This window comes from Hydractinia symbiolongicarpus, chromosome 4 (genome assembly GCF_029227915.1).
Source record: "Hydractinia symbiolongicarpus strain clone_291-10 chromosome 4, HSymV2.1, whole genome shotgun sequence".
In the NCBI taxonomy this organism is placed as follows: Eukaryota; Metazoa; Cnidaria; class Hydrozoa; order Anthoathecata; family Hydractiniidae; genus Hydractinia; species Hydractinia symbiolongicarpus.
In genome coordinates this window covers 23,610,117-23,636,385 of record NC_079878.1, presented here as the reverse complement: position 1 = coordinate 23,636,385, position 26,269 = coordinate 23,610,117, and the positions used below count along the sequence as shown (strand labels likewise).

At 35.5% G+C, this 26,269-nt stretch overlaps 1 protein-coding gene and 1 long non-coding RNA gene across 4 annotated transcripts; one reads left to right on the top strand and one right to left on the bottom strand.

Annotated features, from left to right (window-relative positions):
• Positions 1–518: 518 nt before the first annotated feature.
• LOC130641928 (30S ribosomal protein S14-like) lies at positions 519–6,736 on the bottom strand. 2 transcript variants are annotated; one of them, XM_057448950.1, is made up of 2 exons: positions 4,686–6,413; positions 519–1,160 (listed from the first exon to the last, which is right to left on the bottom strand). In XM_057448950.1, the coding sequence occupies exon 2, from the start codon at positions 1,158–1,160 to the stop codon at positions 747–749; it is 414 nt and encodes a 137-aa protein (XP_057304933.1). In that variant the 5' UTR covers positions 4,686–6,413; the 3' UTR covers positions 519–746. The 2 variants fall into 2 exon arrangements, with proteins under 2 accessions (XP_057304933.1, XP_057304932.1); XM_057448949.1 differs by lacking the exon at positions 519–1,160 and adding an exon at positions 4,466–4,511 and having other exon boundaries at positions 4,686–6,736.
• Positions 6,737–11,684: 4,948 nt separating this feature from the next.
• Positions 11,685–16,255, top strand: LOC130641926 (uncharacterized). 2 transcript variants are annotated; one of them, XR_008982520.1, is made up of 3 exons: positions 11,685–11,709; positions 14,632–14,704; positions 15,978–16,255. It is a non-coding gene; the product is annotated as an uncharacterized LOC130641926 (long non-coding RNA). The 2 variants fall into 2 exon arrangements; XR_008982519.1 differs by lacking the exon at positions 11,685–11,709 and adding an exon at positions 13,595–13,791.
• Positions 16,256–26,269: the final 10,014 nt, after the last annotated feature.

Sequence of the window (26,269 nt, the reverse complement as noted above, 5' to 3'; positions counted from 1 at the left end):
CAAGTGTAACAGAAAAGAAAGGAATCAAATAACGTGACGTAAAGACTCAGTAACAGTAACTGGACATGTGTTACTCTACCTACTTGTGTGCTTGTGACACAAATTTTTAGTGTTAAACACATGCAATCTCACCCAGGCATCTTTTTCTCTTTGTGACATCTCGGAAACTGGGGAGAAGATTGAAATACACGATCTGACCATTGACTTAATAATGCTTGTGGTAAATTTTGCTGTTATTTACTTCGCAAAGTCGCAACTTTTTAAAACGCCTAGGTGTAAATGAGCACCATCGTTTCCAAGGGATTTTAAAAGAAAAAATCCCTGGGAACGAGGATTGGTAAATGGATTCCCATACGTATTCCAGAAAAATGTGTAGTTTTTTAGTTAAGATCAAAACATTCTTTTCATGGAGGTGTTTTACAAAACAGAAGGCCTCAGTTATCATTGTGAACAAAGGTTTTGTTAATACAAGCTTAAGGACTTGGCTGGACTATGGTGACTAAACTTAATACAAGATATTTCGAAAATTGTAAAATTATTTTTTTAGAATTTTTTCCCATTTTAGGAACTTTCCGTGTACTCTAGTACATTTAATTTCCAGGAGTATATTTCACTTTAACGAGGTGGGATTTCTTTATCTTTACGTATCGCTACATTGCACCCATCCATAAACGCATTGTTTATATAGTATATAAATCAGTTAAAATAGCAGGCTTTTAAACAGTAGCAACAACTTTGCATAACAGTTACCAACTGGACCTGGTATAACCCGATATCCATCCCTTGTCTGCGAAATCTCGAAACTTAATCCTAGAAATTCGATACTTAATGACGTTCCCTCTTGAACGATCAGTCAATGTACATCGATGTCTTATACGAGTAATCGAACTGTCACGTGGTAACTTTGCGAGATCTTCAGCTGCTTGCATTTTGATGGCTGCAGGCAGAACATCTGATTTATGAATAACCCTTAGACTAGTTCTCTCGGCTTCGAAGTCTTTGAAAAGTTCTCTCCTTTTCATGTCTCGCCTTGCCCACCTTTTTAAATAGTTCTTTTGCACATAATATTTTTCCGCTGCTGTTGATGTGCTTAGGAAGCATTGCCTCACCAATCCTGTCATTAATGATAACTTTGATAGCTGTTGTAATTTTTCTAACATCTATAAAGAAGTAAAATAAGATAAAACAATGAAATTCAACATTTTCTAAGTGACCCAAACAACAAAAATTTAAAGGCAGTCTAAGCTTTTATACAACTGTCAATCGATTACCAAGAATTTAGACGCCTAGAAAGTTAACAGGCACCGCTTCTAATTTTTATTATATTAACCATTACATTCTGTAGCTGAAACCAAGTCTCCCATAGAACTTCCATGACACTCCTTCATAGGTGCCTAAGTTTATGTAGGCCTTTTGGAAGGTACACACATGTACAAATGTTAAGTCCCTTAGGAACCCCGTTTTTTATATAAGTTAAAGTGTAGATATAATTAGTTACTCATCAACAAGATAGATGATAACAAGTGTTGTTAAGTTTATATTTTTGGACTCCGTTAAGTCAAGTTGACTCCTCACACGTAATATAAATAATATACGCAAAAATATTCATATAACATTTTATGAAATTGATACCCTTTAAAGTCCTGATGATAGTACTAAATATCAGCAATATTTGCAACAATATGACATATAGGCTGATGCAGGCTTCTCATTTTTTATTGGGTACCTGAATTACGTGAGGAACGGAAAGAACAGCTTACCTCCGTTGACAGATTACAGTAGATGTCCGTTAATTCGAATGCTGCTTAATTCGAATGCTGCTAAATCTGAACTTTCCGTTATTTCGAACAAATTCCCAAGCCCCTTGAGTTTTGTTTAATAAAATATTATATTTTAGGCTGTTTAATTCGAACTCCACTAATTCAAACATTTCGCTAATTCAAATAATATTTTTAGTTCCAAGGCTACATTATGCTCGTTAATTCGAACTTTTGTATATTGATAAATAAAATCTTATGGAAAAATAAAAAATATGTTTTCATTTTTATTTATTTTTATACATCAATAGTTGCAAAATTTCTTTAATTTAATTAAATTGGCATTTCCAATAAAATAAATTTACAAAGAATTTGGAGACCTTGCCCATCGCCAAGCAAACAATGTCAAAAGATTTTTATAAAAAGTTGTAGTAAAGTTGAAATAAAGTTATATAAGCATAAAACCTTTAAATGTTTATTAAATTCTTGTTTTGTCTGAACTTCCGATAATCCGAACATTCGTTAATTCGAACAAATAATTTTATTCTCTTCTGGGTGACCAGTAATAAAATAAGAACAAAAGTAAGGATATTAAGGGAAATTAAGGAGACAAATTGACATTTTTTAAAAATATTTTGCTGTGATCGAGAATAAAAAATAAGGATAATTAAAGAGAAAAACAATTTTAGTTTTCTATCGTTAATGTTACATACTATGTTCTATTATAAGAAAATTATACATATTATACAAATATACATATAAATTATTCCCTGAAAGATGGAAAATATAGGATTTCAGGTAACAGAGAAATATGTCTTATTTTACAGGTGATAAACAATCCATGAACACATTTCCAAAAAAGTTACGATCAGAAGAAATAAGGAGAAATTAAGGAGAATAGCTCAAATTTTAATTTTTTTAAGTATTAAGTACTTTTAAGAAGATTTTCTTTTTTAGGTGATTTAAGGAATTTAAGGAGGAGTGGGCACCCTGCTCTTGCGTGTTAGAATTAACGGGTGTCTACTGTACTTCCTAATGAAAAATAGTCTTATTTAAAAGAAACCCTTGTTGTTTTATCGATGTGTGGTGGGTTCTTTATCTTGATAAATGCACACACTCTGATGCTAGCAATGTTTAGTTTACAGTCTTTTCTTGGTAAAGCACTTTCTCAGAATTATTGAATAATCCTGGTCCTTTTAATCCAAGAGCAAGCCTATTCATAGCCAACCTGACCTAGACTCTTGATTTAGTTAAGAACTATGAATAGACATAAATCTCTTTTACCTGGCCCCTTTGTCGTTGGTAACCTGGTCTTACACGAGAAATCTAACCATGCGGTTATTAAATAATGCAGAGGTGAACGCAGATGGAGCAGCACGGATAAAGCAAGTCTGCAAAACTGAACTTCAGGCATAACAGACATTTTATCATGGATTTAATTGTAGATAGTTTCTTCATTTAACAAAAAAATTGGAAACCATAGTAGGTCCGAATTTAATAATTTTTTTCTTTATGCCACAAAAATTTTGTTAAAATGTAGCTAAATTTTCCGAATTAATTAATATTTTTGCCTATTTCCTTGTGATGACCTGAAATACGAATAATAAATTTATGAAAATAACATAGTCATGCATACTATTTTGGACAAGCTATATATTGCTATACATAGACGCTCAATCATCATGTTTGGGGTTCATGCTTCAAAATGTCCCCCACTTTAACACCACAAAATGAATGAGGCCTTATCGCATGCGTAACATCCTTTGCACGTGCGTTGTTAAAAAAATAAATAGCCATTTTAAAAAATGATGCTCGGAGCAAATTAGGTACGCTACGCAATTGCATAATGTGGTCAACTGGCGTACGTGATTGATCACGTAAGCACATATCTATAAAATGAGAAGCCTGCTGATGTAGTCATTTAGATCATTATTTTGCGTCACATGCAATCATATGCCTCATTAAGAGTTCCATTTGTACTGAGTGGTTTCTGGGTTGAACTACGTGACTGGATCTTGTTTCTGTTTTAAACACATCTGGCAAATAAAAGTGTGCTGAACGATAATGATTTAAAATTATGATTTTTCGTTAGCTAAATGTAGACGCAGGGCAAAATTGGTCTAAAATTGAAAACAGTTTTGGTTTTTTTTAAAAAATAGCATGCTGAACAAAAACAAATGCTTATTAACATGACGGCAATACTAAAATTTAAGATTTGTGATAATTACCAAACTTAGTCTAAAAATTAAAACTGTTTCGTTAAGAGAATTTGACACAAATTTTATTTTGTAACTTAATAATTTAAGTATTGTTAACTGATAATGTTTTTACCTTAAGGTACTTAATGAATCACACAGTAAATCCTAAAACACATTTACATTTTAAATATAGCTGATATATAGAGTAGCCAGTCCTATTTAAGTCTCTCTAATATATTAATTTTGCTTAAACATGCAGACTACAATGGAAAACATGTCATTTCAATGTCCCAAGCAAACATCAAGTAATTTGATGTCATTACATTACACAAAATGATCAAAAATTTTTATATCAACAAAGTCAACAAAATTTTGACTTTAGATGTTGGATTTGTTGCTTTACCCGAGATTAGGTCACTGGAAACATAAATTAGGTTTTAAACTATATCGACGATGGATCGATGCCTTTTTATTTATTCGATTTACAAATAAACTTTGCTTCACCTTGCTCCCTAATCTTTGCTTTTGCCATGCAGATAGCCAGAGTCGCTCATCACTGCAAATGTAAACGAAGAGCTATTATAACTGCTCTGTATTATTTTATTTATGCACAAACATTGGGATCTGCTACAATATAAAGCTGTTTGTGAATTGAGCATGTGTTTTAGCCAAGTACACTTCTTGTGAAAAGTGGAGAGAAAAAACAGACCGCTGGTGTAAAATTACATACCAGATTTTTAATTTAGTTGTGAGGTGTCAAAATACAGAAGAGAAGTGTTAAAATGAACGGCTATACGTTAACACAACAAAGCTTTCTTCTCTATAAATAACATAAGTCTAGCTACAAATTACACAGCTCTTGTCGCCATCTTGGTCTCTCCTTTCTGCCTTTCGTACGGCAGCCGACCTCGGAACATCATCACTCTCATCTTTTCAGAAAGTGTTTTTTACATGTAAATATATACTTTTAAAGTTCATAGTCCTGTAGATGTCTCGGAGGTCGCCTCTCTCGTTTTTTTGCTGTTGTCATCTTTTCTTCGGGTTCTGCGTCTGAAGTGTCTCCTTCGTAGGCTATTGTATCGTCATCCGTTATCGTGTCGGTGTCGCTTCCGTCTTCTGTGATCAACTCGTCGTTGTTGCTACCAGTGTGTTCGTCGTGGCCGTGTTCTAGTTCTTCATTTCGATCGAAGATCCATGTTGTTGATTTCTTCGGTAGGTCAGAAAGAACTGGTGTTACTAGTTCCTTTGTACTTTCGTGGTATGCCTTGATGTCATCTTTGTGTCTGCGAATTCGTTAGAAATCGGTCGATCGCTTCAGGACTACGCCCTTGGTGTTGATTTCGCAGATCCAGTAGGGTGTTCGATGATATACGGGCTCAAACTTTGTTACTGCTGATGACGAGAACTAGGTCACCCTGTTGAACGGTCGATGATTGGCGTCTCGGGGATATGTTTGTCAGCTCTTTCCGTTGTTTTCTTTGTTGGAGATCTCTGTCCTATGCCGTTTGTCGTTCCTTCGTAGTGTATCGCGTTCGTTGAAAATCCTTCCTGTATCCGTTATGGAACATGGTTCCACCGAGTGAGAGGTTTGTAGCCGGGTGCGGTGTTACACGGTATGATGTTAGTAGCTGGTTGAGTGCTGTATCTCTGCTCTTGTGCTCGTGGAAGGCTGATTTCATAGCTTTCCTGAGTGGTTTCATGAATGTTTCTGCTGGATTACCTTGTGGGTGATACGGGTACGTCAGGACGTGCGTGATGTCGTTCTCACTAGGGAACTTGGCAAATTCAGCTGAGTTAAAAGGTGGACCATTGTCGGTGCGATGACGTTCGGGAGTGCCTAAGTCCGTGTAAATATCTTCGAGGGCCTTTAGAACTGGTTTTGTTGCGGTTGTCGGAGCAATCTTGGCTGCTGGGAAACGTGAGTAGTTGTCCAAGACTACTAAGACATATCTGTGGTCTGGCATCGGGCCAAACAGATCGATGAATGCGTCCTCCCACGGGCCTGTAGGTACGTTTTGTGGTGAAAGTGGCTCCTTGGTTGTCTTCTGCGTAAAAAGCTGACATGTCTCGCATTGTTCGACTGCTTGCTGGACCAATGTATTGATGCTGGGAAACCAGAAGTGTGATCGGATTCTTCTCTTCAGGCTGCTCATACCAGGGTGGCTTCCTTGGTGGGCTTCAACGAAAGCTTTCGACCAAAGACTTTGTGGTAAGATAATGCGGTCGTTACGCAGCATTAGATCTTTGTCCGATATAGCCAGCTTGTGGAAGACCTTACGGTAAAGTTCCAACGATTTCTTTGACTTTGGAATGTACCCCTGGTGAATGCACTTGACCAGGGACTGCAGCACTGCGTCCTTCTTGGTTTCTGCGATGATTCGACTCATGGAGATGGCTTCTGTATAGGGGGCGTATTGGAGGAACCAGACAGATTTTTCAGTTCGTCGGATTCCTGTTGCCATGACGTTTTGTTAATGGGTGTTGCATGCCTGGATAAGAAGTCCGCAGGATTTTTTTTCTCGTCTCCACGATACTTTGAAGGTACTGTTCTGGTGTCGCAGTTTTATTCTGTCTGTTCGAATTGAACCAATTCGGGTGCTTGCAAAAATACTGACCAGTGGTTTGTGGTCTGTGATGATTTCCACTCCTGGTCCTCCAGCAATGTAGTGGGGGAATCGTTTAAGGCCAAAATCCACAGCGAGTGATTCAAGATCGAGTTGAGGGTATCGTTTTTCGACATCCGTTGTTGTCCTGCTTGCGCACGCGACTGGAGAAGAGTCATCTATGTTGTGACCCTGTGCGAGTATTGCTCTGATGTTTGTGTTGTCTACGTTGAAACTGCGGATGTTAGAATTTGTTGGGCCCTGGAACTTGATGATTCCCAGCTCCTCGCATACTGCACCACTGAGGAGAGTTTCCAAGTCCCTTTTGACGATGTAAAATCGCACGTTTGCCACAACTTCACCGTACATAACTGGTCCAGTGTAGTGTCCTAGGCATTTAATGTTCTTTGTGCGATATGGCTTTATCTTGATGCAAGTCTTTGCAATGGATAATTGTAGTTGGTTTGCCATCCTTTTTGACATGATAGAAATGTCTGCGCCTGTATCTGCATAGGCCTTAACCACTCTTTCCTTTATGCCAACAGTGACTTCGTATCTCTTGGGTGGTGGGGCTTTTCTTGTTTTATGCGCGGCTCTTCGGGTTTTTGCTACTCTCCGGGCTGCATACACTAGCCTTTTGACATGCTGTTGCTCAACCTCAGATTCTTCAGACGGTTCGGTCTCTGTTGTACTCTCTTCGGAGTTGCTCTCTGCTGATGAGTCGTTTACCCGCCTAGTCTGCTTATGCTTTCTGTTTCCTTTCGTGCATGTTCTTGAACCCTTGAAATGTCCATACTGTCCACATTTAAAGCATTTTTCGTTGAATGCCGGGCACTTCTTCCCTCCTTTACAACGTTTCGATGACCAGTCATTACATTTGGGCATTATCGGTGGAGATCCATTCCTCTTTCCTTCTTTCTTGAAGAGGTCCTCTCTTGCACGGTTTCTCTTAGAGTATTTTCCAGGTGTGTTTACACGGGTTACATTGGCTTATATTGGCTGTTATCTTTTGAGCTCCAACTGTGGCTGCTTCCAGCTTCCTCCCATTTTTATTGAGCTCCTCTAAATTGCATTGGTTGTTGAGAGCATTTTTTCTGATGTCATCATTTTTTGTCCCAATTACAATTTGGTCTCTAACCATGATATCTTTCACATAACATGTGTCGCTATCACATTGAAATGAACACATGTTCGCCTCATTTTTGACACGGTTAAAGAAAAGGTCAAACGATTCACCTGCTGTTTGATTCATTTTGTGGAACTCAAATTTGCCAATGTTGTGTTTTTCAGTGGTTGGTCACGTTCCTTCAGTCTTGTAACAGTCTCATCAAAAGTGATTGTACGCCCCTCTGCAGACCTCCTCAAAGTCTTTTTGAAGGTTCCGGGATGCAACCTTCCTGAAAATACCTTCCTCTTGTTGAGTTGGATCCATTCTGCTTGCTCTGGCTCGCTTCCTGCTGGTGGATCTTTAACAATCGCTTCGTATTCGTACTGGAATGCATTACAATAATCTGAAATTGCATCATAATTGTCCCTGTGAATATCAGGATCAAACTTCTTCAATCTCTGCTCCACCATTCTTGTTGAATCGCAGTCTCCCTGTGTTGTTTTTGTTTTGTGTTTGTTTCGTTTTATCCTCGTCGCCAATGAAATGAACGGCTATACGTTAACACAACAAAGCTTTCTTCGCTATAAATAACACAAGTCTAGCTACAAATTACACAGCTCTTGTCGCCATCTTGGTCTCTCCTTTCTGCCTTTTGTACGGCAGCCGACCTCGGATACATCAAGTGTGATAATACAGAAGGGACTATTTCGATCATAAAAGAGAAGTGCTTTCATATTGGAAGAGTAGTAAGCCATGAGGCTATTCAGCGATTCGGTTCAGCTTTGATGCTATAGTGATAATTGACATTGTGCTTAATTAAAGAATCACATTTGTGCTACATCCGCCTTTTTTTAAAATTTTGCAGGGTGAAAACAAACCTAGTTAGTAGGGGGAAGAATGTTAAAAAATGTGGAAATGGAAGAATAATTAGCTAACTAAAAGGGAACCGCAATAAAAACCTGCCTGAAAATGATGCTTAGCTAGCTAGCTTGCTAGCTAACTATCTATCTACATTTTGCTTCAAAAAATTATCTGTGCTTAAACTTCCTAACATTGTTCTTAAAACTCCAAAGTGTGTCTAGTTGTTATGACGTCAAACCGAATTGTAGGGAATGCTCTCTTCATTCCGTGAAAATAACTATCATATAGCAGCTAGCTAACTAGCTAGTTCGCACAAATCTTAAATAGCTAGCGGAATTCACTTACCATGTCAAGCATGCATTAAGTGAACAGAAAAAATCAAAAGAAAGGAGGATAGGCTACCCATTATAACAACAGAAGGAGAGAAAGGGAAAAAAAAGATTTTATTTCCCAATCTTCTGCGCAAGCAGAGTATGAGAGCGAAGCTCGATAACCCAAAATCCTCAGCAGTTCATTTCCCAAATCTTACTGAAGGTGACGGACGTGTGCGATTTGTTGGTGTTTGCGATTGGTAAACTTCAGCTATGCTAATCCGTTTTTAATTCTTTTTCTATAGCTAGCTATATTTTATTATTTTTCCATAAGTAGTAGATTATATTTATTCCTTCTTTTATATAATTTTATTTATTTACTTATTGCTATAGATCTAAAACTTATGGTGAGCTGCAATCAAAATGGCAGACACCTCAGCTCCAAAAGAAGGTGGTGAACCCATAGTGTTAGAAACTCCAATGGATTTTTAAACTAAGTTCCTTCCACCCATGCAACAACATTAGCTGGAAGCAGTCACAGCCCTAGGAGAAAAATCTTCTACTTCATTAAACAGCCTCCAAGCCGATGTGATAATAACTTCCATGTGGACCGCAGTGGAGACAATTCTCCTGGTCTAAGTTATGGTGCAGATAAACAAAATGAAGCAAATGCTTCCATATCTGTAGATCAATCTAGAGGAAGAAAAAGATCCAGGTCTTCATCAGCAGAAACTTACCTCAGTCATGTAGAATCTAGCTCTTCTACTAAGAGGCCTAGTAAAAAAGATGGTGATGCCATAAGTACATCAGCATCCAACCAATTGTATGATGGTTTAATGAATGAAATGCTGGGGCAAGAAGAAAACCAGTTAAAAAACCCAGACCAAGATGTCTGGTCTGACCTCATCAAAGAGTATAACGATGAAGACTCCTTTGGCACAGAAGTAGCTCCACCTTTAGCATCCATGGCTAAACTCAGGTGGTCGAAGAAACTTACCAATGAAAAATTGAAAGGCAGACTAGAAAGCGTCCAAATTCCCACGAAGTGCCGTCTTTTGTCTGCAAAGAGCTGCAATAAACCTCTATGGGCCAAGGCAGACAGCAAAGGATCAAATGATCTGGTATTGCAGAAACTGCAAACCACTGTTTCGAAAAGCCAAGTGCATATCTTACAATTGGCAGACCAAATTATTAAGGACCCAAGCAAGGAAACCTTATTGTAATAGAACCATCCATTTTATTAAATTTGGCTAAAGATGCCCTTTGTCTAATCGGTAACAACTACCAGCAGCTAAATCAGTATCCAAGAGTAGGATTAATCGGTGCAATGCCTCACCTAAAAGGATTGGCAAAGGATGTGTCTGAAGAAGACTTGTTGCTGTTTGGAGATGATGGTACCTCTAGATGCCATTTTAAAGTATGGCACTTGGAGTAGGGATTCTACCTTTTATCGTTATTATTGTAGAGATGTTATTGGTAGTGTGACAAGTCTTCATGATCTTGGTGCCTCGCTCTTGGACTCAGTTATGGAAGCGACAAGTCATGAATCTTAGTTTGCGTTTTTTTTAACATTTACATACTGATTGTAACATTATATTGTTAAAAGACGTTTGCTCAGTTATTCAAATTTTCTTTATCTTATCCTTCTCAATCTTTTGTTTTGTTTTCACCACACTCGCTGGCCGCGTTTATGCTTTGAAGTCTCATACTCTGCTTGCGCAGAAGATTGGGAAAAAAATTGAAGGATTAATCGAGTACTTACGTATGATGATTGATCCAGATTTTATTTTCCAAATCTTCTGCGTAAGCATGAGGGCCCAGCACTTATTAAGCGCCCCTCTCGAATAAGCGCCCGCTTGATAAAAGGGAGCTTATTTGAAAAATTCACTTTTTTTATATTGAGAACTAAACTTCATGTTGTTACGTCTTTTGTTCCGTTTTATTTGTCAGAAAAAAAAAGCTAAATTGAAAATTACTGTGGCCCTAAATGGTACAAAGTTAGGAAAAATTTATAGGCGCCCAGCATTAGTTCACTTTTGTTTCCTTTGCTTCCAATGCTTAGTGAAAGCAGCTTAAAAAATATGTTACAAAAGCTACCTTTAAAATCTCTTCCCAGAGTTTTTTGCGTAGTCCACTCAAAAACTTTATTTGGAAAATGTATGTGTTTTGTCCGTAGTGTGTACATCCTAGTTTCAAAGTTGCTTGATATCGTGTATTACTTATGAAGAAATAGTTTGATGCGTATGACATACATTAGAAAAACAATTTTTAAAAGGAATAATAACACTATAGCTGAAAAGTGAAAACAAAAAATGAACTGAAAGTACACAACGTAAAAATACAGCTTTCAAAGCAAAAATGTTTGCACAATCTTGTGTGGCTAATGATCTCGCACGTCTTGTCTTTCATTTTTGTCTTGTCAACCTGGGCCCTCTGGAAATGAGGTTTGTAGACTCTGTTCACAACACAGTTTTGATAATGATCCTGTAATGTTTAAACAGCTGACCAAGAGTGTGCGCTTGATGGAATAGTATAGTGAGCCAGTGAGAAAATTGAAACTTGATTGATTCGACTGCTTCATAGTGACTAAACGAAAAACGAGAAAAAAACATACGCCTTTTATAGAAAAAATGATAGAAAAACTAGTTTGACAAGATACAGAAAAAATGCAACATACAACCGTAGAGAGATAAAAACTAATTGAATGGCTAACATGCATGAAAATAAATTAGTGATTAGTTGATATACGGCGGAGCGAAACGATAATTCACTAAAAACACGAGACAAATACACAAGGGATGAATATTGCTTTTTTACATTATCGTCGATCACTTTGCAAGGTTGGGTCGCGAACAGAAGGGACGCTGGACGGTATATATTTTATTAATTGGAATATTAATGTTTTTTACAAAACCACATATTTTAAACGGAAAACATTGTACGTGGAAAGATACAAAACAATGAAAAGATCACAATACAATACAATACAAACAAAAATTAAATTGTCAGCGTTGTAGCGAACAGCAAGTCTCTCTGGTATCGGCGTCTCAGTAGCATTCCCAATATCAGTCCTAGTAATAAGTAAGTAATGTAAAGTTTAACGTCCTTAGAGAGTCCATCGTAACGGCTGGCCATTTCTCCCCTGCGACTGTAACTTTGTAGCATTACCACGAAAGATACGTATAGCATTCCTCTAACTTCCTTGCGTGACGCACAATGCGGTTAGCGGTCAGTAGGTGGCACCAAATGGGGTGACAAAACTACATTAAAGTGCACCCGAAACGTTATGATTAGAGGCTGAATGAGCACAATTACCGACCTCATCAGAGCAAAAAATATCAATTTTCCTAACAAACGATCGAGTATTTCTGGTGCTTTCTCTCTAAAATCAAAAATGCCAAGCGTGATAAAAATAGGTGATACTTGCGTCTCCTATTTTCCGTCTGATAGGAGGTCAAAAACCAACTGCTCTTACCATCTACAACACCTCACGAAGATGTTAAAACAATAGCCTAGTTAACTAAGCTTTCTTCTTCGCGTTGATAAATGAGTTTCCCTGATTTCCCGGTGGTAAGAAAAATTACGCTGGGTCTTCTGGCTATTAAAACAATGGCCATTTAATAAAGTTGAAAAAAAGCCTCAACTTTCGAATTTTCCACAGACGGTGGGGTGCTTTTAAATTTGCACATTTTAAAAGTTGTTCCGTTGTAAACATTGACAAGTTGAAATTGCGTGCACTACATAATTTATTGTGGGGACGAACTTCGAAATTTGCCGCCTTGTCGCAATGATATATTTTGTGGATACTTGTAGTCTTACGCCATCTGTTAAACTCGCAGAACATTTTTTTGACTTTTCACGATACTGAGTTTCTGCAGTATTTTTACATGAAACATCATGTGATACCTCTTTGAAAAATTGCGCGATAATATTACGGACCTAATCGTATCCACATTGCTTGTTGTTAAATACAGGATTTGTAGTAAATTCAACACCACATACACCTTTCATGAATTCCTTTAAAAGCCAGTCATGTCGTATGCACAACACATCCCAGAAATCTCGTTGGTAATGTAGAAGGAAAAACACCTCTTTCTTGGTTTAAATCAATTAAAGCCAAAAATATTTTTGTGTTCAATTTGTCGCTTTTCAATTGTTCTTTTTACTGTTTTGACTTGACTTTTTTTCCATCACTGACGTATACTTGGTGCTGTTGTATAATCAATATTTTTAAACATTCATAACCCTCTCAAAAATTATTGGTAACCCGCATTACAGGAAAAGTCTGAACGGACACGTGATCAACCTAATCTGTGCATATTTTTTTAACAAAAGAAGTAATTGATTTTTTCAGACCAATCAATAAACACAAAACCATTGGATATTATTATTCTTTCCCAACTGTTTGCATACATATGAGACGGGCTGGGTTCTCCACTAAGTTTTAAAAGCAGGTTTTTTCACAATATCCCTATCTATACTTTCAAATCGTATAAAAAATGTCTCTGCCTGCGAGTATTATGTCGTCGAATGCGCAGGGTGTGTATCGTCACGATCCAGTTGATCTAAAAACTTTGATGATCACAATTCCAAACGTCTTTTTAAAGTAAAAGGAGTGATGGCATTATTGTGTCATGATAATTCTGTATTAAATTTATCTAAAAGCCTCACTCAGACAATATATAGCTTCAGGCATATATTGGTTTCCCATACGCCATTAATGTTGCCATCAGTATACCAGGTTTCGGACCATGTCTTTTCTCTCTTCTAGGAAAGAACGCTGACCATTGTGTATGGTTGTGGCTATTGCCCTGTTAACTTTCGTTCTTGTTTCCTTAAAATAACAGTGCTAGAAGTATATATAATCTAATTTCTCTGTGGTAAAAAATGCTTGGTCTCCTGGGTAGCTAGCCAGCTATATCTTATGATGGCAGCATTAACTAGCATGTATTTGTAAGTTATATTTTTAGCTAACCAAAACCAGTAGCAGTGCAGTGTAGCTATAGGCAGATTGCCTTAGAATCATCGTTAAAGTGAAATAAACCTCGTCTTTGATATAGGTAGCTTTAGATGAGCTGAAGCATGAAATAATGTTTTGATCATTCATCAACATCAATAATAGACATGTGCACGCATATGAACAGGCAAAAATATACAGACTGCAACAATTTATGAATTTTAAATATAAAGACTGACATAGAAACATAGAAGATAACAATTAAAAAAAATTTTTTTCAATCGTTGATTCCTAAAAAACTATAAATTAGCAGTAATAGCCAAGTTTGTCAATATATATTATGTGTGATCCTTCTTTTCGTACCTGTCAGGATTCGAACGCATATATATAAACTTTGTGGACATTCACAACTCATCTTAGCTGTTTTTAATCTTAAAAATGCAAGCAGTAAATGATTACACAGATTTTATAGATTATGATTACCAATTATTACTTAAAATCCTAAAGCTTTTTTCCTTTGACAAATACAGTTTGACTCAATTTGTTTGGTTTTAACAATATAACTTTCTTGAATGATTTTAACTTTGTTTCTAACTGACTTTGAGAATACGACATAGCATAATATGCAAACAAAATGCCCCCCCCCCCTTCTGCAAGAAATATTGTGGCACAACTGTAGCTATTCTGTAAAACCTTGTGTTAACGTATCTAATACTGCACAGTTGCCTGTTGTAATCAGAGTTCTGATTGGGTGTGCTTTTATCATACTATTTTTTTATAATTTTTCTCCTATTACGTATATGCTAAAAGACTTTTTAAATTATATATGTGTATAGAAATATCATCATGCGGGAAGTAATTGAATAAACACATGGCTGGAAATCGAATTGGTAATGTCCTCATTGGATGGTAAGTGCATTATGTTATGAAAAATTTTTTCAAACTTCTTACTTTAGGAAACAATATATATATAACTAATAACTAGTCTGTGGCCTGTAATCCACAAGTTTGCCTATTTTGCGTGACAGACAGAAGTATAGGGATATTATATATTGGGCATGTAGTATAAAAAAATTAGAAAGGCGCTATTCTTGTGGTAATCCTTTACATGTTTCTGTTTTTTGAACATTGGACTTTGTGGTTATTATATGTTTGGTTTTTTGTTAATAATCAAATAACAATGGTGATATTGCTTGTAAGTTGTAGATACTACCTAAATTGCCAGATCGTCGGTTGATCACTACCGTCATCAAAAGTTTCAGCCACGTCCGGGTATGGACTAATCAATAATTCCTCGTGGTAGCGGGCCATGCTTTAGATAGATAGATAGATGTGCATATTTTACATACCAACCATAATGGGAATGATTCTTGCATGCTTAATGTTTTTACCAAATTTAATGTCTGCACCAGTCTTCCAAATTTGAAAAAGCGAAGTGTGCGGGGGAACACCTTACCGGAATAGGTATTTCTTATTTAACGTTTCCAGAGTTGGTATATTTCATTGAAAATAGGTCCAATACGGTCAATGTTATAACAATAAAAAAATTACCGCCTAAACTTGGAAAACACTGAAAATCAAAGTTATAACGAAAGTTAATTTGTGCATTGAAAAGCTTTGTGTTCATATTCTGTGGATTGACCGTAACAGCTTTTCTTAGGAAATTAGAAATGATTTCAACCTTGTTAGGAAAACACATAGTAAGTTCAACTGAGAAAACTTTGACTGACGCATAATACCATTAAATGGTGCAATAACATTGTTTAGTATGTTGATAGTGAGTGTACAGTATTATGTACTTATCAAAAGTTTGTAATGCAGCTTTAAAAATGTTTTTGATATTTGTTATTTAAAATTATTTACCAAGGATGACCTCTTCAGTTCCTTTTGGTACTTCATCAATGAGGGTCCTGCGAAGGGGATCCTAGTGCATTTAAAGCTCCCATTTGAGCTACGAAAGTCATGCAAGCACAGCAATCGCAGAACTAGATAACCGCCTACGATATCAATCTTATTCTCATGCTGAGCGCTAAGCAGAAAGGGTAGATTTACCCTTTTAAAATCTCTGGCATGACTCGGCCGGGTTTTGAACCCAAGACCTCCAGCATTAAAAGCGAACGCTCTACCACAAGGCTACCAGTCAGTCGGTTATTTTACTTTGTTTTGATTTGCATTTATTTAGGGGCGTTATAACTGCATGTGGGCTTTGTACGTTAATCGTTGCAAAAAAGACTATCGACCGACGCCGACTGGAAGTGATAAAAAAACAAGCCGCAGAGAAAAGGAAGCTACAAGGGACTTCATAAAGTTATGTTCTGTAGATTATCCCATGCTGTAGATATTTAAATACTGTGTTTTAATAATCCATTATTTTCGATATAGAAAGGTTTTTCTAAGTTTTGTAACTTAGAAAAAAAGATACTTTACAAATGATAAAACAAATAAGCGTATTTTAGTAAAGTGTTCTTGCATTTTTATATTTTGCATTGATGTCGACCTCGTAATAAACACCGCTTAAGATTATGATGTAATGGAATAAATGCGAGAAGTGTTACAACTTACAAAAAGACTTCAGTTTATTGACTTTCTACTAGTCGATAAGGCCCGTGGAAAAATCCACTTAGGCAGGATAACAGAGAAAAACAACCGTCATTAAAATTTTGATGACGTCAGCAGAGACATGTCAGAACACAAAATGTTTTTTTTCAGAAATGTGTATGCCTGTTGCCTTCATTGTATAGATCTTGAAACGCTGAGCAAGAAAATGTATAGGATCATGTACTTTTGACAAACGGTTGCAGAGATATTAGGGTTGAAAGGTTTTTTAATGACGTCATTAACCCGTCCATTCCGAAACGGATTCGGGGATCCGGGTTTGGGCAAATTACCTAAATTGATCCTAGGTGGTCCCTAGTTACCCACGCGGTGAAAAAACATTGACGTCACCACCTCGTTTCCAAGTTATTTGGCCTCAAAGTTTTAAGTGCATTGTAATGGCTTCACTAATCCTAATTAACTTTCCCTTGACGTCAATACTATTTTATCGGTAAAGTTTGGTAAATTACAGAACAATTTTATAGGCGATGTTTTATAGAATTTGTTAAAGAAAATTTTGAAGAATGTAATCCACTTTGCAAAAGTGACAGACAGACACACTTAGCGTATTATTATAAGAGATGATAACCTAGCTGTATCTATCATGATTTGCAAAACTTCTGATGATTATATATTTGCTGCATTTTTTATTTTTATTTATCTTCGTTTTTGAAATGAACGCAGCCTTGTAATGAACGACGCTCTGTTGTTGCTTCTATGTATGTGCTACCACGAAGTTTTTGCTGGTCGCCGGCTAGGCACAGCCGTTTAACGGTTGTTTTATTGCATATACAGTAGACATCCGTTAATTCGAATGCCGCTTAATTCGAACTTTCCGTTATTTCGAACAAATTGCCAAGTCCCTTGAGTTTTGTTTAATAAAGTCTTATATTTTAGGCTGTTTAATTGGAACTCTGCTAATTCGAACATTTCGCTAATTCGAATAATATTTTTACTCCCAAAGGCTACATCATGCTCGTTAATTCGAACATTTGTGTATCGATAAATAAAATCTTATGGAAAAACAAAAATACGTTTTCATTTTTATTTATTTTTATGCATCAATGGTTGCAAAACTAAATAAATTGGGATTTCCGATAAAAAAAAGTTTACGAAGAATTTGGAGACCTTGCCCATCGCCAAGCAAACAACGTCAAACGATTTTTATAAAAAGTTGTAGTAAAGTTGAAATAAAGTTATATTAGCATAAAACCTTTAAACGTTCATTAAAATTCTTGTTAAACGGGAATATTCAAATTGAAAAGTCAGATTCCTATTTATTTGAACTTTCGAGATATAGTACTTCCTTTCTCCGTGCCCAGTAATATGTCAATTATCTCACGCTATCTCGCAGTGGAAACCAAGCATAAGAAGTGAGACAATATTTGAACTAATACCGTTATTCAGAGGAAAGTGGGTAAATTTTACTATCTTGAAGCGGAAGAAAATTTTCTTTTTTACTTTCGTGGATAAACAATTCTCACTCACACATTTAAAGTTCTCAGTCGCGCTGACCACAATGCCTAAGGGCCTCTAGTTATTATTGGATCACCTTTTTATTTTATTGTATACAAAAATAAAACGTAGTTCTTTAAAATTAATAAAAAGAATGCAAAGGTCATCAGTGACTTGCCGCGCGCCATAGACAACTGCGTTTTTAATGTTAAGTTCAGTGTTACTTCTGTTTCATTTTCAAACTAGAAAAGTAGTTTTGGCTAAGGAGCATTTGCGATGCATGATATTATTTCCTGATCAAAAATCTATATTCATACTGGCTAAAAACGAAACAAATCCTTTTCATTAACTTTTCAGATAATAATAATGGCCAGGGCCCGGTGAAAATGTTTATCCTGGACATCACAACTTTGTGTGTCTAAGTCAGCTGCACTGTTTCTGTCTCTCTATCACCTTTTTGCGTATCGCCCGGCAGATATCAATAAACACGACTTTTGTAGTTATGTAATAAATACCCCTTGTCGTTGTGCTTTTTAAAAACAACGCTACAAAATTACCGCTACACAATTCGGTCCATTTAGGGGACAAGGTTCGAGACAAGGGAGTGTCTTTCGCGGCCCGTGTTTCTCGCAACGATTACAGATCTGTAATCTGCAGGAGCGATAAAGATCTTAAGCAGATTTGCTTTTTTTATGTATCTAAAGAATAGGAGATTCCAAAAAAAATTGTTAGCAACAGACAAATTTATTAATAGTGGTAAATTTATTAATAGTGGCAAGACTTTTTTCGTATTACTAATACGAAAAAAGTCTTGTTGACTTTTATTTGTTTATTTGAACTGGAAAATGGAGACCAAAATATTTGGTTGTGTTGTTTCCACACATCAACCAGAACATGTGTTGATGTGTGACTGTGGAAAAGAATTTACTTATGTTGTTGGAAGTTATTCTGATTTTAGCGCGAAATAAAAAGGCTTAGTCCTTTTTAACTTGAAATTTAGTTTCTGTTTCATTAAGAATGTTTTTAAAAACAGATGATAAATAATGCCAACCACGTTCGCAGCGCCTGTTGTCTTTTTCTATATCGCCTTCCCGGCATAAAAAAAAGTAAAAAGGCTCTGGGAGCAAGGTTGGGATACTGCAGATTTTTTTCTCTATCTGCAAGTCATCTCGTTCCCAGGGCCCTCACAAAAATAAGTTACATGAACCCTGTGTACAAGCTTGTTTATCACTCGTAGTAGTGGTTTTTGTAAAAGAAATGTAAGTGATTTTCATTTACTTCGCATGGTTTTCAACCTCGTCCCAGGACTTGTCTCAGAAGCTCTTGGGACGAGGTTGCATGACTTTAGGGCTAGTAAAAGATCTGTGATGTAAGATCTATTTGAGTTGAAGTTCTCCACCTTCTCCCATCTAACAAGTCTTTTGTGCCAAGAATCTCACCTTTCAATAATAATAACCCCCGTCCGTGAATATTTCCTTACTTCATATAGCCTCCAAGATGTAGCACACAACAAAAATACACGAAATAGCGATACAGGAAATATGTACCACAGACGATACCCTATAGAATTTTCCACGGACTACCAACTAATTGTTCGCTATCGAGTTACCTTAAGTATAAGTGTATTTGATAGACAAAAGTCACCTAGCAACCGTGATATAAGCGGCTTTTGATTATAAGCTTCCACCCCTGTGTTTCGTCAAAATTTTAGAATCTTTCGGACTATATTTCGATAAATTAAAATCGCTATTGGGAATAAAATGCGAAAAAATACATAAAAAATTATTATGCTTTTTTCAGGTAATCTCTGAAAAGCTTCTTTTACCATATCAAATCATCGAGCGAAGCCTAAATATTTAAGAGTACCCAACGCAAGTTGATGAGCGCTACCCCATCTCCGTCTCTTTAAATAAAGATCTGACCTCTTCCCCTTGTATCAATGCCTTTTCGAATAACTTTCATTTTAAAAAACAAGATTTTTTTATTTACAACAGCTTTTCTAAAATCTCAATTATTTACTTTTATATTATATTCTTTGCTTCTAAAGGTTTTGCTGCTTGCAACATCTTTTTCCCTCTTTAATTCCATTTCTACCTATCGTATTTCTTTATATCGAGGACAGCAAAAAGCGAAAAGAGATCTCGGGAACAAGGTTGAGTATATGATGTTCTGTGCATCACGTCTGTAATAAATATATTTTGAGTTCCAAAATTATCGAACGCTGTTTTTTTCAAAGTAAAGATAGAAGATAAACAAATCAATTCTCAAATTTGACTCTTTTTAATGCATGGTCAATATTTTTCTTGAAGCCACTGCTTTTTAAATTCGCCAAAGAAAAACAAACAAACGTAACAGTCGATGTGCTCAAAGGTTTAAGAACTACTACATTCTTCATATTTTGCGTGCGTTGCATGTTTAGTTCACAAAATAAAAATGTTTTTTTTTTATTAACACTATTCGGTCCGGGTTTTGTCGGATTTTGTCGGATTTTACCCGAAAATTGGAAAAAACCGGATTTTCGGACAATTTTTGGCACTTTTTTATGCGATCCATGTAAAAACCTGAAATATGTTAAGTAACTTTTATTTAGATTTCAGAAACTTCAAACAGAATGCAAAAATTCGCTCTAAAACAAAAGTAATTAAATTTTAAGCAGATAGTGGCATTTTTAACAAATTTCAAGCTTCTGATGTGGTCACAGAAAATGTACTGACGCAAGCAAGAATTTATTGCTGCCATTTTGTTCCTTTTATGACGTACTATAAGTGTGCCAAGTTTGATTCAATTTAAACAACCCTATGAAAAGTTATTGAGGGGGCCGGGGGGATTCCCCCGGTCATAGTATGTTCAAAAACTCCGGACCGAATAGGGTTAAAGACTTATGCTCATAAAATATTCCCTGGATTTGCAATGAAACCTCAGCTAAAGTCATACACAAATCACAAATAGTCTTTTTCTGGGCGCAATTAAGCCGTTCTTTCTATTTAGAAGTTACCGTAGATTCTCTCATAAAACGCCCGGCCGTTTATTAATTTATTCAACTTGGGCGAGAGAGAGCTTTTAAATGAAGGAGGTATTTAATTTTAGTGTTGCATTTATACAATTTTTTTAAGTTGACAAAAGTTCTCCAAATAATATATATGAAATTGATTTATTTTGGTATTGGACGAATAGATAGAGAAAGAAAAAAAGACGAGTAAAAAACATTGGAGCTCCCATCGAGAAGTAAAAACATTGAAAAGTATCCACGTTCACTTTAGGAAAATAAGAAATATTTATCATTCGAACAACTTGAGCGAGAACAACTTTAAGACTTGTCATTTGTTTCTCCCAGAAATACTATGGTAAAATTTCTTTATTAAACGCCCCGCCTAAAGAGGAACGTCTATTACACGTTAATTACAGGGGGCGTTTATAAAATATTTTGGTTCTTAGGTGAAGTTTATTAGAAGACTTATACAATAAGCCTGTTCCATGGTTAGGATTACACAAAGAATATATCGATCATGTGTCTATGATCAACCCTGGGGACGAAGTTGGTTAATAATTACAAAAGCTTTCGGATTTTTGCACATGTGCGCGCTGGTAGGCAAAAAAGCAGCATTATACAGGATCATATAATGCCTATTAATGAAATTCATACTTTTTAAAAACAAAATCCAAAGAGCACTGAATTAACTTTTTAACTTATATTTTTCAAAGTCAAAATGAGAAATCAGTCTGGAAAGAAATCAAGCGACATCCGCTTTTCAAAAACGTGTAAACAGGGTCTAAGGCTTAATTTAACACTTGGTCTTAATTGAAAAAAAGTCCAACCTCGTTCCTAGCGGCTGTTGTCTCTTTTTTATATCAAAACAGCAAGACGAAGTTAGAGAATATGCAAACTTGGAAACGAGGCGGAACAACTCTAGATTAAGATACAGCTATTTTTGAGCATGGTGTGCGTTAAAGGCCGGTTCTCACTACAGCATTTAATGCTCCTAGAGTTTAAACTTCGGCGCTAAATATGCTTAATTCCCATAAAGATGGAAGCCATTTCTGATTGTTGTTAAAAACATATGCAAACGCTTCAAAGGTAAGTCGTTTTAACTTCAAAAGCTTCCAAAAGAAGAACTTTATCGAAAGCAGCCACTATAAACGGTAGGGAATTGAATCGAAAAATTATTACAATCGTGTTTTTAATGTGCGTTTTTTGGTTAAAACATTGTTTTTCAGGAAACGGTAAAGGAATATACCAGGTGTGAGACGTATCTCCCCCGCTGGTAGTTCCTTTAAAACACTAAACTTTTTATTTCACCAGTTCAACGCAAGATTATCTACCAAGGCGCGACTTCATGAACAATACCGCACAACACTTGAGAACTGTAATCATTCCAACAGTTTATTATTTGCTGTTAGATAACAAAACAATCACAAAGATAGCAGAATAGCCAACCAATTAGATTGCAGAATTTTCATTAGCTTTGTTTTGAAATAGTAATGCCGTTTAAAAAAGATTTGACCATGCTTAAACATTTACGTTGTTAAACTACGAAGCAGGAAAACATCTGCGTATAGTCTCCAGGGATTCTTGCCTTGTCAATATGTCCAAAAGTAAACATCCCTAGGGACGAGGGTGGGTATAGGCTTCCTTGCCATGAAAGTTTTTTCGAATTGGGAGTTTTACTCAAAAGGTTCTAATATCGATATAAATTGTTAATTATGACCATTTTATTAAGTAGAAGAGTGTCAAAGGACAGTTTTTTTTAAGCATAAAAAATGTGACACTTTTTAGACGTTTATCGTCTTTAATAATAAACTATAACAATTTCGTTTGTTCGTTGGCTTGTTTACTTTTTCACTTTCTTGCTATTTGCTTGTTTGTTCGCTTGCGTTCTTGCTCACTTGTTATTTGCTCGTTCAGTCAGTTTCCTGTTTGCTTAGTTGCACGCTGCTTGCAAAAAGGTATTAAATTATATATACTTTATCTTTGTTAATAAAGTATTAATAAGTTTTTTTTTTAATATTTTGCTACAAAAGCTGGTATACATTATAATAACTTTATGCATAATTTAAGCAGATATTCACGAAAAAAAAACAGAAACCGAAGCCTCCATTTTCAAGGCACGAAGAAGAATTGTTTGTTGGCGTAGTGAAGAAGACAATATGGGGCAGACAAACAAGAAAACATTTGATAAAGTTGAGACAGACGTGAGTTTTTTTTTTCTTTAACGTATGAATGCTTTTGCAAACGTTTGTATTTTCTGTCCAACAGAGGCAAATGCTGACTTAATCTCATGTTTTTTAAACGTAAAATAAACTGTCATTAATTTTATGTTTACGAATAATAACTCCATTTTGCATATTTTGTGGCCAGGAGGTAAAATTTACGTTTCAGAATTTTAATTTATCTACGAACGCTTATAGGTTTTAAAACAGAGCCTACGGTCCCGCAATATTTATTTTCGCAAGCTCTTCAGATCAGAAAGAAAACAACGAGGTTAGGCGAAACAACTTTTGCTTTGTCTCGCTTACTACAAACTAAATCTACCTTTTTTGCAATAATTTGTTTGTATAGATGAGCTGATGGAACTGAGTAATATGAACATTTTCGTCGTCAGGGAATCTCCACTTAAAAGAAGCCCTGGGAACAAGATTTATGTCTCTGCTAGTACTTTTTAATGTATTTTTGTTTGGATCAAACGATGGAGATATAAAAACAGAAAATTGTCTTATTTCGAGATAAATCAGATCCAAACTGGGAAATTTGTTGAATTTATCTTTACAGGGTATTAGGTCGATTATTTGGAATAAAAACACAAGGGAATAATCAAAGAATGTTTTCTCTAAGCTTAAACAGTTTAGAGATGAAAAACATTTATCGCAATAACATATTTGTTTTGCAACATGTGTTTCCAATAAGATCGTCCAGCTTTTGTTCAACAATCGTATTGAAAATTGAATTTTATTCAAATTTTTATTCCTCAGGTAACATATGTCCTGAAATATGAACTTGGAGAGGAATAATTGTTTATCGCTTTTAATAAGGAAAAAATAATTATTTTTGTTGCTGAGAAACGAAGAAGGTATTGGGATCAAATAAGCAAACTTCTTCAAAATCCTCTGGAGGCCGTTTACATGTGCAGTTTGTGTCACTTTGATCCACAGTGTATTTATTAGGACCCTTTACATGAGTTTTTGTCATTTTGCGCCAAGTGAAACTTATGTATTTCCATGTATTTTTTCTTTTGTCAACACGGACCCAAGAGTGAAATGCGCACACTTAAAAGCAACTAACATAAAGGATTCCGCCATTCACGGACCGAATTTAAGGACTTATGTAAAGAAACTAGAAACTCTAGAATGATAACGACATAGCTGAAAGCTTGAACAAAACCCTGATCAATCAATTGACAGGATTCTGTGATTCTGTGATTCTGTGTTTTGAGGGATGGATTTGTAATAACTCCAATAAGTTTAACTTAACTTTCTCATAACTTGTCAAAATCAGATTGAATCTAAAATAAATTTGAGCGAACGTTAACATAGCGGTGGAAGAATGGCAGAAGTTATGAAAACAGGATTTTTAAGACGGAAATTTTCTGCGATAGATTTTTGTGAAACGAATTTTTCAAAGCAAGTTTTTGTTTATCAGAATTCTAACCCCTTATAATTCTAACCCCTTATAATGTAAATCTACTTATAATTCTTTTGAATTTAACTTATTTTGAAGCAGGAGATATAAAGTTAAGAACATGAAAATAAAGAGAAGTGATCAGGGTTAATTAACTGTACTGAACATGTCAATTAGCGATGTGTTCTCCTCCAGTGTGCTCTAATCTCTAAAAAATTACAAAATTCAAGAAATAACTTATAAAATTTGTAAGAAATTAAAGTTTAATACGCTATACATACTTTTTATTCATATTTATGCTTCGTGTATTAAGTTTCTTGATTTCGATTCAGTATGTGTAACCCAATTCGATTTACTCAAATTTAAAAACAACCTCAACGAAAGAGGGATTTTCAAAAAGGAACTGAAGCTATCGCTCGTGAGCAGTAAAAAATACACGAGAAGCATAAAAGCTTCTTTACGATAATACTACAACAGCTAGAATGAAAGATGGTAATTTTGGAGGGTACAAATATGCGAAAATACAGAAAACATATATAATTGACGAAGAAGATGAAGAAGTAGAAAGTTCGTGTTATTGTTGGACGTGTATGAAAAGTTTTGTTAAAACTTTAAAATTGCAATTATTAAAAATACAGGTAGGAGAGAGTATAAGGAACAACGGGGTAGCAAGAAAGAGGTATTCTTGATCTGTTTATTATTATATTATTCCTTTTTTTAGTCTGGTGTATCTGACCAAGGATTTGCAGGTAAATATTGTTGCATTTTATGATGAATTATAAACGTATAGTTGGAACTGAATTAAAGAGCACTGGGGACGAGAATAGTATTTCCCTACATTATGATGAATATTCATCCATTGAACACATTCACAAAAAAATACCCGTTAAAGTAGAAACTTTTGCTATAAATGTTAAAACCAGGAAAATACTTTATCTATGGGAGGCAAAAAAACCTCCTGCTTCGTTTTGTTCTAAGCTGATAGCAACCGCTATTAATTCTTGAGTCTTATCCTCCTGAAAAAAAAACCTAATCATTTTTTAAAATTTGCTTGCCATGTGTTGCTATAACTTAACCTTGGTCCCAACGCCTGTTGTCTCTTAGACATATGCCCTGGGAACGAGGTTGGCTAATAGCCTTAGAGGTGTGTCTTTTAGATTTGGTGCAAGTTTTCTCACGCTTCGATAAGAACAAAGATGGCATCCTCGATGTTCAAGATTTGAAGGTTATTACAAAACAGGCTGGAATAAAACTAACAGAACAAGAACTTCAAGAAATGTTGAAAGCTGCAGGAAAAAATAGTAAGTTATACTATCGATTTGATGTATTTTAAAATTGCTACGAAACACATCTTCCTTTTTAAATGTCTTACACGAAAATCAATGAATGGGTAATGTGTACATAGGGAAATGATAAAAACCATTTGCAACCTCGGTAATTAATTTTTCGGAGGGGATAAAATTTACATTTTGCGCGTGGTACTAAATTAAATACGTTTTTACGAATACACAATTTTGATAAGCAACACAAAATTTCAATTAAAGCCACAAACTCAACTGTTACCTAATTGTAGCTTATTTACTATAATCCACGTGTCTGCTTGCTCATTGTTTAATATCAGTTTGACATTTTTTTAATCACTTTGTAATCACTTCCTACAAGCTGCTGCTTACAACTTGCCTTGTTTATTAAAGGATTTGATTCTCGTGTCGCTAACGAAAAAGTATAATGTATTTAAAAAATTTGCTGCATGGACGTTTTTTTATAGTACATTCCACGCGTAATTTTTGCAGAAAAAAATTATTAGAGTT

Excerpts from the sequence above, each read along its gene's own strand:
- LOC130641928 (XM_057448949.1), bottom strand. The coding sequence starts at position 6,417 with ATGGCAACAGGAATCCGACGAACTGAAAAATCTGTCTGGTTCCTCCAA.